At 41.2% G+C, this 15,357-nt stretch overlaps 2 protein-coding genes across 2 annotated transcripts in view; one reads left to right on the top strand and one right to left on the bottom strand.

The window, feature by feature from the left end:
- Positions 1 to 1,778: 1,778 nt before the first annotated feature.
- Positions 1,779 to 6,735, bottom strand: LOC110486213 (protein HEXIM1). Its single transcript, XM_021557646.3, has one exon. The coding sequence runs from the start codon at positions 3,349 to 3,351 to the stop codon at positions 2,221 to 2,223; it is 1,131 nt and encodes a 376-aa protein (XP_021413321.3). The 5' UTR covers positions 3,352 to 6,735; the 3' UTR covers positions 1,779 to 2,220.
- Positions 6,736 to 7,710: 975 nt separating this feature from the next.
- The window catches only part of LOC110486211 (1-phosphatidylinositol 4,5-bisphosphate phosphodiesterase delta-3-A), a 35,026-nt gene continuing 27,379 nt past the window's right edge, over positions 7,711 to 15,357 (top strand). The window contains exon 1 of the mRNA XM_036940909.2: positions 7,711 to 8,605. Coding sequence (XP_036796804.2) covers positions 8,509 to 8,605 — 97 coding nt within the window. The 5' untranslated portion in view covers positions 7,711 to 8,508. The remainder of the gene's footprint in view (positions 8,606 to 15,357) is intronic.

Raw genomic sequence — 15,357 nt, 5'->3', positions numbered from 1 at the left:
ATCATTTCTTAATCCTAGAACAATTTATCACTGCAATCTTGGTATTTAATCATAGTTTAAACTTGCATAAGATGTATCATTTTGGAATAAATATATTGACACAAGTTTATTTGCAACTTTGTGTCAATGTTGACCACATATCTGAGTCTGGAACCAGGCTAAATGGGTCAGCGTAGTTTATCTATTTTTCATTATTAGCTTTCTTCTCTTTAAAGGGATAGTTCACCGAAATTACAGAATTACATATAGGTTTCCTTACCATATAAATCTATGGACAAGGTATGGTAGAAATCCATGCATTGGTTTGTTTCAACTGGCCACTGTTAAATACGTAATAAGTAACTTAATTGAGCAACACTCAATGTTGAATACTTTAGAATGATTTGGACATGAAGAACAAAATATGCTAATATCATTGACTTGCATTGGATTTGTGCCACAAAAGTTTGGAAACAGTAGACAGGTAAACAAAGCATTGATTTATGTCATACCTTGTCCATAGACTACTTACAGGGTAGGAAAGCCTATGTAATTTGTGTGAACTATCCCTCTTTTCACACTATTTAGCTGTATACTATTCCATAAGAACAGTATGAATGCTTAACATTCACATTGAATTCAATCTATTTTTATGACTAGTTGCAAAATGTAATGACAGTAATGAAAAAGTGAATAGAGTTCCCCCCTGACATTCATTGGTCACCCTTGTTCCAATAAATTCCATACCCGAAATTATACCATGGAAGTAGGGCAATGAAACTCTTAACAGGACCCTTGCCTTGTTTAGAAAGACTATTTTAGCAAGTTGGAGTCAGCTGCTCAATGAGATTTAGCCTACTACATTAGGTCCATTTCCCATACCACTGAGACAGGTCAAGAGGTGACCTAAGGAGCTTTGGAGTACAACATAGCTTTGGTAGGGATATCATGTCAAGTCGTGACACCTCACAAAACCATCAGCTACAGACATATATCCAGGGTTGGGTACGGTCCCTGGTTCGATTCCAGGCTGTATCACAACTGGTCATGATTGGGAATCCCATTGAGCGGCACACAATTGGCCCAGCGTCCTCCGGGGTAGGCCGTGATTGTAAATAAGAATTTGTTCTTAACGGACTTGCCTAGTTAAATAAAAATACTTTCTAAATGTAATCTATTGCTAGTTACCTGGCCAACATTGTAATCAACGTAATTTTTGGATTTCCCAAATTTAGTAACTTAATCTGATTACTTTCCCCTCAATTAGAATAAGACTAAAAGGAGCTGTCGGACGCATTTGGTGTGATCATCATAATGGTCTCTGACTTGTGGTCAGACTCACTCAGGTGGAACAAACTTTAACTCGCATCCTTTTTCCAATGCTGAATTGAATGTCATTGAGAAAACAAAAAAATATGTTTTCACAAACATCCTTTATTTAAATCAAGTAGGTGTCTACTTTTGAAAAAGTATCTCTAATCTGATTGCAGTTAGTTTTTTGTAACCCTGCATGTCTATGTACAGCCTACTGTAGATTCTATTTTATTTATCAAGGGTTACATTATGCAACCTGCATATGATCTCTACAGTGGCCATCAGTCATGAGTGAAGCGGTCACAACTTACCTGATTTGGTAGTGGCTAATCTAAGAATAGAGTAGGATAGTATGGACACATCTGAATTAATCTGAAAAACTAGGCTATTGAGCATATCCCATCACTTTACATCTGCCTAAATAGTGGAAAGAAAATGATCTAAGTAGATCGCTGTAAAATGGCTTGCAGATAATAGCCAAACACTTTTGTTGATATCAGGCAAAAATCTTTATTTACCCCCTACAAAAAAAAAACTAAATAATGTTTGTGCACATTTTAATCTACACATTTAATTGTGGAAAGTTATTTGAAATTCTCAAAATAAGCATTGTTTGACAAATGTTAAATTTAGACAAACATGTCCTGCTCACTTAAATTGTGGGATAGAGTACTTTAATGCATGCATACCAGGGAAACAAAAACGTATTTCCAAATACATTCTCTTTATAAAAAAGAAAATAATTTTAAATATATACATTACTTATTGAAAAAGTTTAAACAGGCGCCTTTACAGTCCAAATAGAAAACAAAAGATAAAGTATTGCAAAGCAATTTTACGGACTGTCACTGAACCGATTTCATAAAACTGCTGACAATTTGTTAAAGTCCAGTTCAGTCTCCACATTTTACCTGGTTCTATCCATTTCTAGTCACCTAATGTGACTATCTGCTCCCGCTCCTTGCTCTGCTGGTTATGCGGACGCTGCTCACTGTTCTGCGCCCTCAGTCTCTCCAATTCACCCTCCAATTCTCTGATCCGCGCCGAATCCGACTGGGGCACCTGGCTATCATTTGTGATGTTCGGGTTGGCTGCGCGTCGCAACCGGGTGTTCTCTTCCTCCAGGCGGGACATACACTTTTCCAGCTCCAGGTATTCTTGAACCAGTTCTTGCTTAGACATGTTTTGAAGACTTTCGATGTGGTATTTCTCGTAGGTCTCAGAAAAGTCTCTCTGAAGAAACTCACCACCGGCGTTTCCAGGCCTCCCGATGCCGTCGCTGCCACCACCGCTGCCATAGTCCTCCTCCTCCTCGACATCGAATAGGTCATCCTCACTTGCGGTGTCCTCTGGGCGAGCACCAGTCCCCAACTGACGTCGGGGCCCACTTTCGGTATTCAGATCCGGTTCCTCTCGGTCGTGTTCATCCATAAGGAACTGCGTTGTATTGTAGGGGGCAACGGGCAACCCCTTCGCGAACATTTCTGCTCTCACTCGGGACGCTCGTTCTGTCTCTCGCTCGTCAAGCTTTTTCTTTTCTTCCCAAGACAGTTTAAAATAGGGCTTCCATTGACGCTTCTTTTTGGATGGTCGACGCCTGTGTTTCTTCTTGCCCTGGCGCGCATCTACAGCTGCCCCGGCGCCCAGAGAGCCAGAGTCGCTTCTTTTCCCACACTCGCCTTGCACTTGACTCAGGGTCTCCTCGTGCGGTCCATCTCCACTATTTCCGTGGGCTACGAGGCCACCTTCCCCGGCTGCATCTGCTCCTGGTTCCTGACAAGGCTGTGTTGCTGCTGGGCACTTAGGAAGTGCATTTCCGGCAACGAATCTAGGGCACACCTCCCTCTGTCCGCCTTGCATTTGCCACAACTTGTCTGAAGGGATAACCCCGCCTTCGCTCTCTGACTGCTGCTGTTTATCTCCATATCGCCCCCTACCGTCAGTCTCCAGTCCACGTCTCTCATTGGTTTGGGGATGCTCCACAACTCTTTCTCTCCCACCTGATGGGGTATCTGAAGTTTTCAGGTGATGGGTCTTCTCAATGCTCGGTTCTGTCATCCTGGTGTATGCGGGTGGGCTGTTCGCCTTACAACATGTCAACCGTTGTCTCTGTGCGAATTAAGCTAAATGTTATTTAAAATATTTTTTGATAACTTTTGCTAAGTATACTGTTTCTATGTCTTAATATGAGTAACATTTACTTGACAAGAAATGTTCAGCTAACTTTCGAAACGTTCACTATCGCTACTCTTAAAAACAAAGTTATGAATGGTAACACTTGTTACTTCGCGAATGATTCGTCAGAGCTACTGTAGCTAGCTAGCGAACTAACGTTAACTATTTCGGTGCCGCTAGCACTCGTAGTCCTTCTCAAGCTCGTATTTCATCTCCACAACAGTGACTGTCCAGTATGCTACTACAGAAGGAGTTCGCGGCTTTATATCACCTCTACCACTGCCAAGTGCGCATGCTGCTTTTCTTGACTCTACTTGTTTTGTGGGATATGTAGTTCCAATGTAGGTAAATTACTAGCCAGACCGTCCATGCCAAACTACCTAACCCACAACTCTAGGACATTTTTTGAACATTTAAGCCAATCAGATTTTAGGATATAGGACCACCCTCTCATTGCTGCTATTGGACAAAATGGCATATTCGCTGTTGCTAAGCTTAAATCATATTTTTATTGGTTATCCTGAGAGTCAATCAAGTGCACATTGGTCTCGTGGGGAGAGCAGTCCGGGGCATTATTTCAGACGCTACCATGTATACATAGAGGGGGGAATTAGTGAACGTATTGAAGAGTCTGTGGATTAATCTTCATTAAACCATATCCCACTCATATTGTATACTACTAGGTAATGGTGACATATGAGTTTGTCGTGGCTTTGATCTATTTCGGATTTTTTGGGGGGCTCAGGATCACTCCCCCAATCATTGAGACAATCCTTTCTTTCTAACGATAATGAGACCGTCATCCTGAACAAACTAGTCCTTTTTTACGGACCGTGTAGAATAACGATTAACTATCGTCTACACACTATGTTCGTTTTGTTAAGGCGTTAACAATTATACAATTATTTTATGTGGTTTCAAATAGTGGAAGGTTTTTCTTGATTATTATTTTTGTTGTATCTCTGGTGCGGAGCGATATTTCCCTCGCCTCCCACTAATGCGCAAGGATAAGAGTGTAGAACGATGCTAAATAAACTACATTTTATTTATCGAGAGCTAGCTAGCCAGTAGCATATTAGGCTCAATAGAACGGAACAACAAACGATGGTGAAATGTTAACATAACACAATTGCCCACATTTGAGAGTTAAGCTTATTGTCGACGGTTGAGTTACCAGTTGATTAAACGTGCCTCTCTTTGACCCCTTTTCTATATTAAAAACGACCTAAAGGCTTGCCGACTGAGCTGGCTAGTTACTAGCTAGGTTAGCTGGCTAGCTAATGTGCTATCTAGCGTCACATATCATGCATGTGCAGTGAAATATAAAACTTTAGAACCAAATATTGTATGGTATTGGCAAACGCATTGATAATCGTTGTATAAATTAGCATATTATAAAATATACGCTTCTCATTACAAGCTGGTGGAAATCATAAATTAGCATGTGAGCTAGCTCGTCCACTAGCTAGGTACCAGGACCAATTGGAGAATCTTGCCAAATAATAACTAGCTAGTCAAGCCTTATTTTCATGGATGTTACCACAAAGGGGTTCTAACTAAGAAAACATCATGCGCTAAAGTGGGAGTATCGGTGGAAACATAGTATTGTAATATGGCATCTTAACGTTCAAAACATGCAATCAAACTAAATGTTGAGCTAGCGTTGATTTGCTAGACAGTTAGTGGCATGTAGCTACTAGCTATGATAGCTGGTGGTTAGGTATTTTTACTGTGGTTGAAATAGCTAGTCTGTTAAATTACCTAATTATATCTCTGCATTAATGTAAGCAGCATAGATAACGTCAAACTGTCATAATTTAGTAATTACCTCTTCAAACAGTATATTTTTGCATAACAAATACACAGTGTAATGCATTATTTGCAAATCCCACCAAAAGTAGGCACACAAGACAACAGAAATGACAGTGTCTGTATATTTTTACTGATATGCAATGTCCTTATTCTCTGCAGGCAAGAGATTCCTCCCACATGGAGAGTGCACATCTCAGTGGCATTTCACATGGTGCCTACATGGTGTGTGATGGCTGCTGTAGGCTATATGCATGTAAGCCTACTTTTCAGTGGGTAGACATCCCCTCCCCCTCATACCATAGACCTTTCTTTCAATCACATACACTCTTATCCTGATTTTCTCCTAAATTGTCATCTTCAATCATTCCCCCTCTCACACCCCCTTGCTCTCTCCTTTGTCCTCTCTTTCATCTCTATTATTTTTGCTCCATTGGTTTCTCTTAATAAGCATCTCTCCCTTCTGTCCTCTTTTTTTCTTGGTCCTTTCATCTTCATTTTTCTTGGAGCAATTGACGAAAGAGTAGGCTATGCCCGAATGTATAGGCCCAAACGAGGAGGCACTTTCTCTGAGGCGCTATTCCTGTAAGGTGTCAACCTACCTGGTTAAATAAGGGTTAGTAGTCTTAGTTTGGTTTGGTGTGAGGTGCTTGCGAGCTATAACTATCAGAATTAAAGAGACTAATATACAGCAAATAAGCCTTTGTAAAGTTGTGCTAAATACATTTCTACATTTGTTAGCAAGCTCACAAATACAAAAATGTACCATGCACACACACACTCAGACGTTCTTCAGTCCAAGGCAAACTTTTTGGCAGTTGACAGATACCAGCCAAACCTGTGTATCTATCGGCAGTCATATTCCCCATTGTTTACTGAAAGGGGAGTGATTGCTGGGGGGACCAGGAGGGAGGGTAAGGTTTGCCAAATGGGGTTGTGGGTGTTGACAGAGGCAGTAGCGTTCGGTGGAAGCTCTATATGCCTGGGCAGGAGCACAGCAGCTCCTGGATCAGAGCCTCTGAGAGGATTATTGGACATGAGTTAATCTCTCACCCTATATATATACTGCAACATGGCTGGGTACAATTGAGAATGGGTCAAAATATCTATTCTATAGACATTTGGGACTTTCCCATAACATATCAGAGCCATATACTGTATTTAGATAAATATATGGATCTGCATTATATTGTTCTATCCTTTTGTCTCTGTTTTGATATTACACATCAAAGCTTACAGAGCCTGAATGGTTGTTCTAAAATGGATGCCTTTGGATCAGGTTATTAAGAGACCCAGTGCCATTCTGTGAGAGAGAGAGAGTGAAGGCACTTATGCTGTAGGTATAGGTCTGTAAATGGCCTGTGAAACATGCCTCTCTCCCCTAGGCCTGGAACCTACAGCTGAGCTCGCTCCTCCTAATTATCCTCTTTATACCCTTATCGAATCCTAATTAAGTCCCAACCCCACGGGTTTGCCACTGCAGTATCGTAGACCAAGACCTATTAATCTAATCCACAGTTAGTATTCCCCCCGGTTTACTTACAATGACATATAGCACCTATTAAGTGGAGTGCCCTTCAAAAGCATTTCTCTTTGCACAAATTGACTTTGTATGTTAATAATATATGGATGTAGAAGAAGTAATAAATCATAACTTGGGCCCAGAGCTATTTGATCATGTTTATCACCACTGCAGCCTGGCTTTGAAGAGAATAGCAGGATAGGCTATAGAAATAGCTTTGTCTTCAGAAGTAGGCCAGGCTACTTGCATTCTCTGCGATATTACGAAACGGTTTAATCATTGTGTTGGAGGCATATTCAATTTTATTCATATTCAAGGTTTGTGCACTTTGGCACTTTGCTTGAATTATTTAACTGCATTTGGTTGTAATAAAGCAATAGCCAGATTATACATTATTCTCAAGACCGCGGCTCTCATACTTTAGTATTTCCTGCCTACACCCCACCCACCCACAATGGGGTTGCGAGAACAGATTTGTACAACCACATATAACCGCTAGGTGGCGCCCAGTGATAAGACTTCGAACGTTGGCTGCAGGTGGGTGGCCTGTGTTTGGAGTGCGAAACACTGCTTTATGCCACCCGTGATTTTGGACTGAGGAACTGTGCTAAAGAACACGAAATAAATGCAGATTGTAGGATATAGGATTAATTGCAATTCTTCATGAATCTTGAAGTATAGGCTAGGCTATTAGATCGATTCAAATATCACAATAATAGACCCTGCCTATGAAATAGGTCAGTGAGATTGTGAAACTTTCATTTGGCCACATTGCCCCTGATACTTTCTATGTTAAAAGAAAGTAGACATGTGTCTGTGTGATTGTGGGTACAATTAATGATTTGATTTGTGTCAGTGGGTATAGTTTTCAAGAGTTTCGGCGCCCTTGGCTGGACTCAGATTATGTACAGCTTTAAATCGCGTTGAGAGGGACTTCACATGGTTATTAATTACTGTAGAGCGCTCGCCTGGTGACGCAACTGAGAAACACAAAACTGACAACTTGCGGAAGAGTTTAAAAAAACGGCACCTGCACTGGAAATTTGCGCTCCACCAATACACACCCCTGACTTTTTCATATCAGCCAAGAGAGCCACAGACAGGAAACTACAACGAGGACGGCATTGGAACTTGCATCATGTTGGGCAGGAGCAAGAAACCTCCTACTGCCGTGCACCATGAACCCAAGGCAGTGGAATCCCAACCCAAGTCGCAGGACCCATTTAGGTAGCTGGGTAAGAGAATAGTGACTCATTGGTAAAAAAATAAATAAAATAGACCCCACCTATGAAATAGATCAGTGAGATTGTTAAACTTTCTTTTGGCCATGACCACAATGCCCCTGATAGGCTGCAATGATAAAAGAAAGGCTATAGCCAGGCAGACTATATGGACATGTGACTGTGGGTACAAGTGGTTTGTGTCAGTGGGTATAGTTTAATAGTTTCTGCGCCCTTAGCTGGACTCAGATTACGCACTGCTATTAAATCATGCTGGGAGGGACTTCACATGGAAAGGGAATGAATTAATGTAGCGCGCTATCCTGGTGACGCAACGGAGAAACACAACTCAAGATTTGCGGAAGAGTTCAAAAACGGCACCTGCACTGGGAATTTGCGCTCCCCCAATACATACTTCTGACTTTTTAATATCAGTCAAGAGAGCCACAGGCAGGAAAGTACAACGAGGACGGCATTGGAACTTGCATCATGTTGGGCAGGAGCAAGAAACCTCCTACTGCCGTGCACCATGAACCCAAGGCAGTGGAATCCCTAACCAAGGCGCAGGACCCACTTAGGAAACTGGGTAAGAGAATAGTGACTCTTAGGTTAAAAACGTTTCTTCTTCTGTCAAAACTACTTTCATTTGTTTCATTGAATCTTGTTTAATTTGGCTACAACAGATATGAGCACGTAGTTCAGCTTTGCCTTTAAAAAAAGTTATATTTTACAACTGTTGATTGTTTGACTAGTTATTACTATTATTTCCTGTGTATTTGTGTGTTGCTCTGGTCCATAAGGGGAAATAAATCAGTGCAGGATAAGGCTAATGACAGTTAGGCTATTGCGTTCCACATCAATTGGTGCTTATTTTTTTCCAAGTTATCAGGAGGCATTGTGTAAATGTATAAATATGGAAATGAAGACTTCTTCTCATTGACAACTTATAATGCAAGGACGATAAATGGTGAACAATATGCCTTGGTGTTGGCAGTAATCAGTTCTGCTAAACGAAATAAACTATTGCTTGAAATCCACTTATGCAATGGTCTTTGTAAACACACACACACACACACACATACTGTGTGAAAAGAGAGCTCAACTCAAGTGGAGAGTGTGTGGGTGCTGACAAGTGGTCATGTGTTTGTGTGGTGTCCAACAGCTCACTGACCCACTTGTGATTCAGGCTCTCCACCCCACTCCCACAGATCCTCACGTACCAATGAACATCTCTGACCCTGTGCCTAGCTCTCCCACCACCCTCTCACCATGCCCCCCCCCCCCCCCCCTTATTGATTAAAACCCCCTTAGCTCACGGTCACACCTCAACTAAAATAGAGAACTGCTGAGGATGGACAGAGCACCTGTCAAAGTCCATGTAAAGCCTGGATATCTGTCAATCTAGACGACAGAACAATGTCATACTATGTATTTGTGTATTTACATGTAACACGCAAGCTCCGTCTTCTTGTTTTGTGTATATACTGGCCATATATGAGGCCATATATGTGGTTATAGAAAATCTTGTCCAAACGGATGTAGCTAGATATTTTATTTAGCCAGTGTGCTAAAGTAGGAGGAATATCTGATTTCAAGTAATGTTATGGATTTCTTTGCCACGAGCACAGACAGATCAATATATATTTTTTCTGATTCTTGTTCCATGGATCTGGTTCGTTAGTCCCAAACAAACACAAGCTGGGCATGAGAGGGATAGAAATCTGTAAACATTTTGAAATTGTGTTGATTACTGATTCCCAAAACATTGAAATAAGATTGCATGTGCTTGCTAACCAAAACATGTGATAAAAAGTACCCATTTGCCTCTTACAGCGCCAACAAGGGAAAGACATTTCAGCATCCATTTTGTGAAGTTTTTCTGGAGCTTTGTGTCTGAGGTTGTAGGAACATTGTGTGTGCTTTCAAACAGATATAACGCCATTCTTCTCTGCTTATTTCAGCCTGTACATCTTGTTCCCATTTCAATCTAGTAACATCTGTGCCTACGAGCATATGATCTAACAACAATGTATAAACCTTAGAAATATACTTGACAGTTTTTTTTCAATACCATTCATTAAGACATCAAATTGAGGTGGGTTCCACACGATAACCCTGTTTCAATTTAAACACACACCACCGTTCAAAAGTTTGGGGTCACTTAGAAATGTCCTTGTTTTTGAAAGAAAAGCTAATTTTTTTGTCCATTAAAATAACATCAAATTGATCAGAAATACAGTGTAGACATTGTTAATGTTGTAAATGACTATTGTAGCTGAAAACAGCTGATATTTTATGGAATATCTACATAGGCGTACAGAGGCCCATTATCAGCAACCATCGCTCCTGTGTTCCAATGGCACATTGTATTAGCTAATCCAAGTTTTATTATTTTAAAATTCTGATTGATCATTAGAAAACCCTTTTGCAATTATGTTAGCACAGCTGAAAACTGTTTTCCTGATTAAAGAACCAATAAAACGGGCCTTCTTTAGACTAGTTGAGTATCTGGAACATCAGCATTTGTGGGTTGGTTTACAGGCTCAAAATGTCCAGAAACAAATAACTTTCTTCTGAAACTCGTCAGTCTATTCTTGTTCTGAGAAATGAAGGCTATTCCATGCGAGAAATTGCCAAGAAACTGAAGATCTCGTACAACGCTGTGTACTACTCCCTTCTCAGAACAACGCAAACTGGCTCTAACCAGAATAGAAAGAGGAAAGAAAAAAATCTGCCATTTCCAGCTACAATAGTCATTTCCAACATTAACAATGTCTACACTGTATTTCCGATTAATTTAATGTTATTTTAATGGACAGAAAATGTGCTTTTCTTTCAAAAACAAGTACATTTCTAAGTGACCCCAAACTTTTGAACGATAGTGTATGTCAGACTTGGTTCTATGACCTCTTCTTGTTTCACCTAATGTGACTGCACTAACCTGAAACACTTTTTAATTTGCTATTTTGCATCCTGGTGGGAATTTACCTTTGCCATTGAATATTTGTGGGATGCCTAATCCTAACACTAACTCCATAAATTCTCCATGAATGAGGTCCTGATAGTCGTGACAGACCAAACTAACAGTATCAGATGGTTGTGTCTGTAACTGGCTGGAATGCAGGAGGTCAGGCTGCTGGCCTTGCAGCTCTAGGACTTCACGACCTCTCACCAGCTGTTTTGGCACATCAAATTGTGGAGAACCTAAGTCACACCAAAGGAGAACTTGCATTTAAAAACAATACGCTTTTTATTACAATGTCTCTGACATTGTGGATATTTCCCCATTATACTCTATAAGGGAAACGGAACTACCCTGAGTTATGCACCATTTATTAACTTCACCCTCTTTTGCCAGCATGTGAAATAGCATTCAGTAGTAGTATGGAATCTTTAGGGGTGGGTGATTTGTTTAGGGTATGTGTGAAGACACTTTTTTCAAATGGCGGAGAAGAAGAGTATGTTGACAAAGTACTGTTTCCATAGACCTAGTTCCCAGTGGCTGTGCGTTTTTCAAATGTTAGGGGGTCAAAGGTTTTCTCCAAATGTCATTAACCCAGCAGATGCATACTATCTGGCTGCAGAGAGACTGCAATATCAGCAACACATGTGTTAACACACATTGATTCCTGTGTTTTGCCAAGTGTTGCAGTTTGGTATATTTTAGTTAGTACATAGCCTATATCTTTGTCTTTTTATTGTTGGACATAAAATACTGTAAAAAGACCGGAGAATCAGCTCCAAGTGATCTTGATTTTGGAAATCTGTTCCAAGGTATTTTCACGCATAATATTGAGATACTGTATAAGGGATTGTATACAAATGTAAACAAGGTTTAAAGTGATTATGTTTTATTTATCTGTTTGGGCTTCTTGTGGTCAATTTGCAGTAAATGATCTGTTATTATGTTCCAGCCCCCTGACCATCCACTCAAGAAACAATTGTCTCGCAGCTGAATCGAGTCGACGCTCCCTAGCCTATATGATCATATGAGGATTTAATGAGCTGTTTGGGTGACATCATATGACATGGCCTGCTTTTTGACAAGCAATTTACTGCACCCGCAATAACAACTGGCAAATATGTGTAGCGACCAATAAACATTTATTTGATAGGATCAATGCTGTCTTGCGTGGTCTGTGGCATTTTCCCTTAGTGCCGAGTTAAATGTAACCCACTTTATGTGGTATAACTATGAGGTACAACGTCAATGTCAATTAAAGATCATTTTACAGTGGGGAAGTTACAATTTATGGTTGTGTATTGAGGATTTGATTTGCTGTAGTAGAATGAAAAGTTTCTTTCCAAAACGCTATATCCACCAATTTTTTCACATTTTGTGTTTTTGCATCAGAAGTGATTGTAGGTACCTTCGTGTGTGTGTGTGCAAAACAGATCTTAGATTTTTAATTCATCAATTTTAGATGTGTATGAAAATGTTAGTTTTTTTTTTGCCAAACACTATATTTGTTGTTTAGCTGGAATGGAATGTTCGTATATGTGATATATATATATATATATACCGTGCCTTCGGAAAGTATTCAGACCCCTTGACCTTTTACACATTTTGTTATGTTACAGCCTTATTTATTTTTTTGACATTTTTGCAAATTTATTAAAAATAAAGAACAAGAATACCTTATTTACATAAGTATTCAGACCCTTTGAAATGAGACTCAAAATTGAGCTCAGGTGCATCCTGTTTCCGTTGATCATCCTTAAGACGTTTCTACAACTTGAGAGTCCACCTGTGGTAAATTCAATTGATTGGACATGATTTGGAAAGGCACACACCTGTCTATAAGGTCCCACAGTTGACAGTGCAAGTTAGAGCAAAAACCAAGCCATGAGGTTGAAGGAATTGTCCGTAGAGCTCCGAGACAGGATTCTGTTGAGGCACAGTTCTGGGGAAGGGTACCAAAACATTTCTGCAGCATTGAAGGTCCTTGAGCACAGTTGCCTCCATCATTCTTAAATGGAAGAAGTTTGGAACCACCAAGACTCTTCCTAGAGCTGGCTGCCCAGCCAACTGAGCAATCGGGGGAGAAGGGCCATGGTCAGGGAGGTGACCAAAAACCTGATAGTCACTCTGACAGAGCTCTAGAGTTCCTCTGTGGAGATGGGAGAACCATCCAGAAGGACAACCAGATCTGCAGCACTTCACCAATCCGGCCTTTATGGTGGAGTGGCCAGACAAGATTCTCTGGTCTGATGATACCAAGATTGAACTCTTTGGCCTGAATGCCAAGCGTCACGTCTGGAGGAAACCTGGCACCATCCCTATGGTGAAGCATGGTGGTGGCAGCATCATGCTGTGGGGATGTTTTTCAGCGGCAGGGACTGGGAGACTAGTCAGGATCGAGGGAAAGATGAACGGAGCAAAGTACAGAGAGATTCTTGATGAAAACCTGCTCCAGAGCGCTCAGGGCCTCAGACTGGGGCAAAGGTTCACCTTCCAACAGGACAACGACCCTAAGCGCACAGCCAAGACAAGACAATGCAGTACAAGTCTCTGAATGTCCTTGAGGGGCCCAGCCAGAGCCCGAACTTGAACCCAATCGATCATCTCTGGGGAAAGCTAAAAATAGCTGTGCAGCAACGCTACCCATCCAACCTGACAGAGCTTGAGAGGATCTGCAAAGAATAATGGAAGAAACACCCCAAATACAGGTGTGCCAAGCTTGTAGCGTCTTGATGCTCTATTCACTGCCAAAGGTGCTTCAACAGAGTAAAGGTCTGAATACTTATGTAAATGTGATATTTCAGTTTTTTATTTTGATAACGTTTATTTAGAATAAGGCTGTAATGTAACAAAATGTGGAAAAAGTCAAGGGGTCTGAATACATTCCAAATGCTCTATATTTCAAACAAATACATGTCTGTCATTGAACAATCCCATGCCATGATTAGATAGTGAAAAAAACATTTCATTTCTTTAAACGTCAAAAGCTAATTTGTCAACATTTCTGAAAATGGATATATGGCGGTTTATTGGTGTGATCTCAGAAAATCTGTGCCTTAATGTCAACCGTCTCTGTCTAGCAGCTCCGTTCTTTGATGTGCCCTTCTCTCCTTATCAGGGTTCAACGTTTTCCTTGGCTTCTGTCCCAGTCTGTGTCTGAGAGCATTGATTTGATTTGAGTTCAACACTGCTGTTTCGACCTCAGTTGGCTCATTTCTTACCTAGAATCAATACAACACGTCACCTAGGTTTACAGCAGGTCCCATGGGGTCCAGTACTTAGTTCCACAGACAGACATGGAGAACGAGAAAGATGATGTCTGAGACTGGGCTTGTGATTCTCCTGCATCAAATGTACTACATGTTGACCTATGTTTATCACAAATGAACGATCCCATGTTATAATTGGTTCTCTGTTTTACCCCGAGACAACTGGCTGTGTCTCAGGGTATTGGGTCTAACAATGCCCAGAAATCTCCCTATCTATTCACTCTGTATCTTCGCCCTACTTATTTCCGAGTCTCACTCCTCCATATCCCAACCTTTTTATTTTGTAGTTAGTTCCTTCTGTTTCCCCCTTCACTCCTTCTGCTGTTGTAATTATATATTTCCTTCTTCTGCTCTCCCTCTGTTCAGAACCCCCATCTTGTTGTGTGTTTGCTTTCACATGCCTTTTTTTATCGTTGCTAGCCAGCCAGGTTGTTATGCTTGCCCAATTTGCTGGCCCAAAGTGCGTGTCAACAAAATTCTCCTCGGCGTGCCGTAGGAGCTGTGACGAACAGAGTACCCAGCTCATGGGCCTCCAAAGCCCCCTCTTTCTCCCCTCACACCCACACGTGCTTCATTACAGCAGTGTTACTGTATGGACAGGTCTCTCTTAGCATATAACATGTCTGTAATGCTGTTGTCAAGGTGAGGAGTGCTTGATACTAAAACTTTCGGCTCGGTTGGCATACGTATTCTTGGATGGGGAGGTATGGGGACGGGACAGAGAAAAAAATCATAGGGTTGAGGTCAGTGAGGTGACAACAGTAGGTCCCAGGAATAATCATTTTACAGGCTCAAAAAGAGTTGGGGTTGGCGGTGTGAGGATGGGCAGAGCGAGAACACAGGTCAGTTAGGACAGCTTAGCATGGTCACTGACCCACTGTTAATAGGGTCCTTGTGCTCAATGCTCAGCCTGTGGGAATTCCTGGCATGTGGGAACAGCTTGGTGACGGACTGTGTCAAAAACACGGTTGTTATGGGGAGGCTTGGGGTTGGGGAGGAGGGTGGTTCTCTTTGTGTTTGACCAACGGCTGGAGAGAGAGAGAGAGAGAGAGAGAGAGAGAGAGAGAGAGGGCTGGGCTCAGTTTGCTTCCCCTCTTTTCTACTTAG

This window comes from Oncorhynchus mykiss, chromosome 13 (assembly GCF_057628025.1).
Source record: "Oncorhynchus mykiss isolate SJ-2025 chromosome 13, ASM5762802v1, whole genome shotgun sequence".
NCBI classification, from domain to species: Eukaryota; Metazoa; Chordata; class Actinopteri; order Salmoniformes; family Salmonidae; genus Oncorhynchus; species Oncorhynchus mykiss.
The sequence above is the reverse complement of the archived record's forward strand: the minus strand, read 5'-3'. Positions and strand labels throughout refer to the sequence as shown.

Coding starts and splice junctions, on each gene's coding strand:
- LOC110486213 (XM_021557646.3), bottom strand. CDS start 3,351: ATGACAGAACCGAGCATTGAGAAGACCCATCACCTGAAAACTTCAGAT.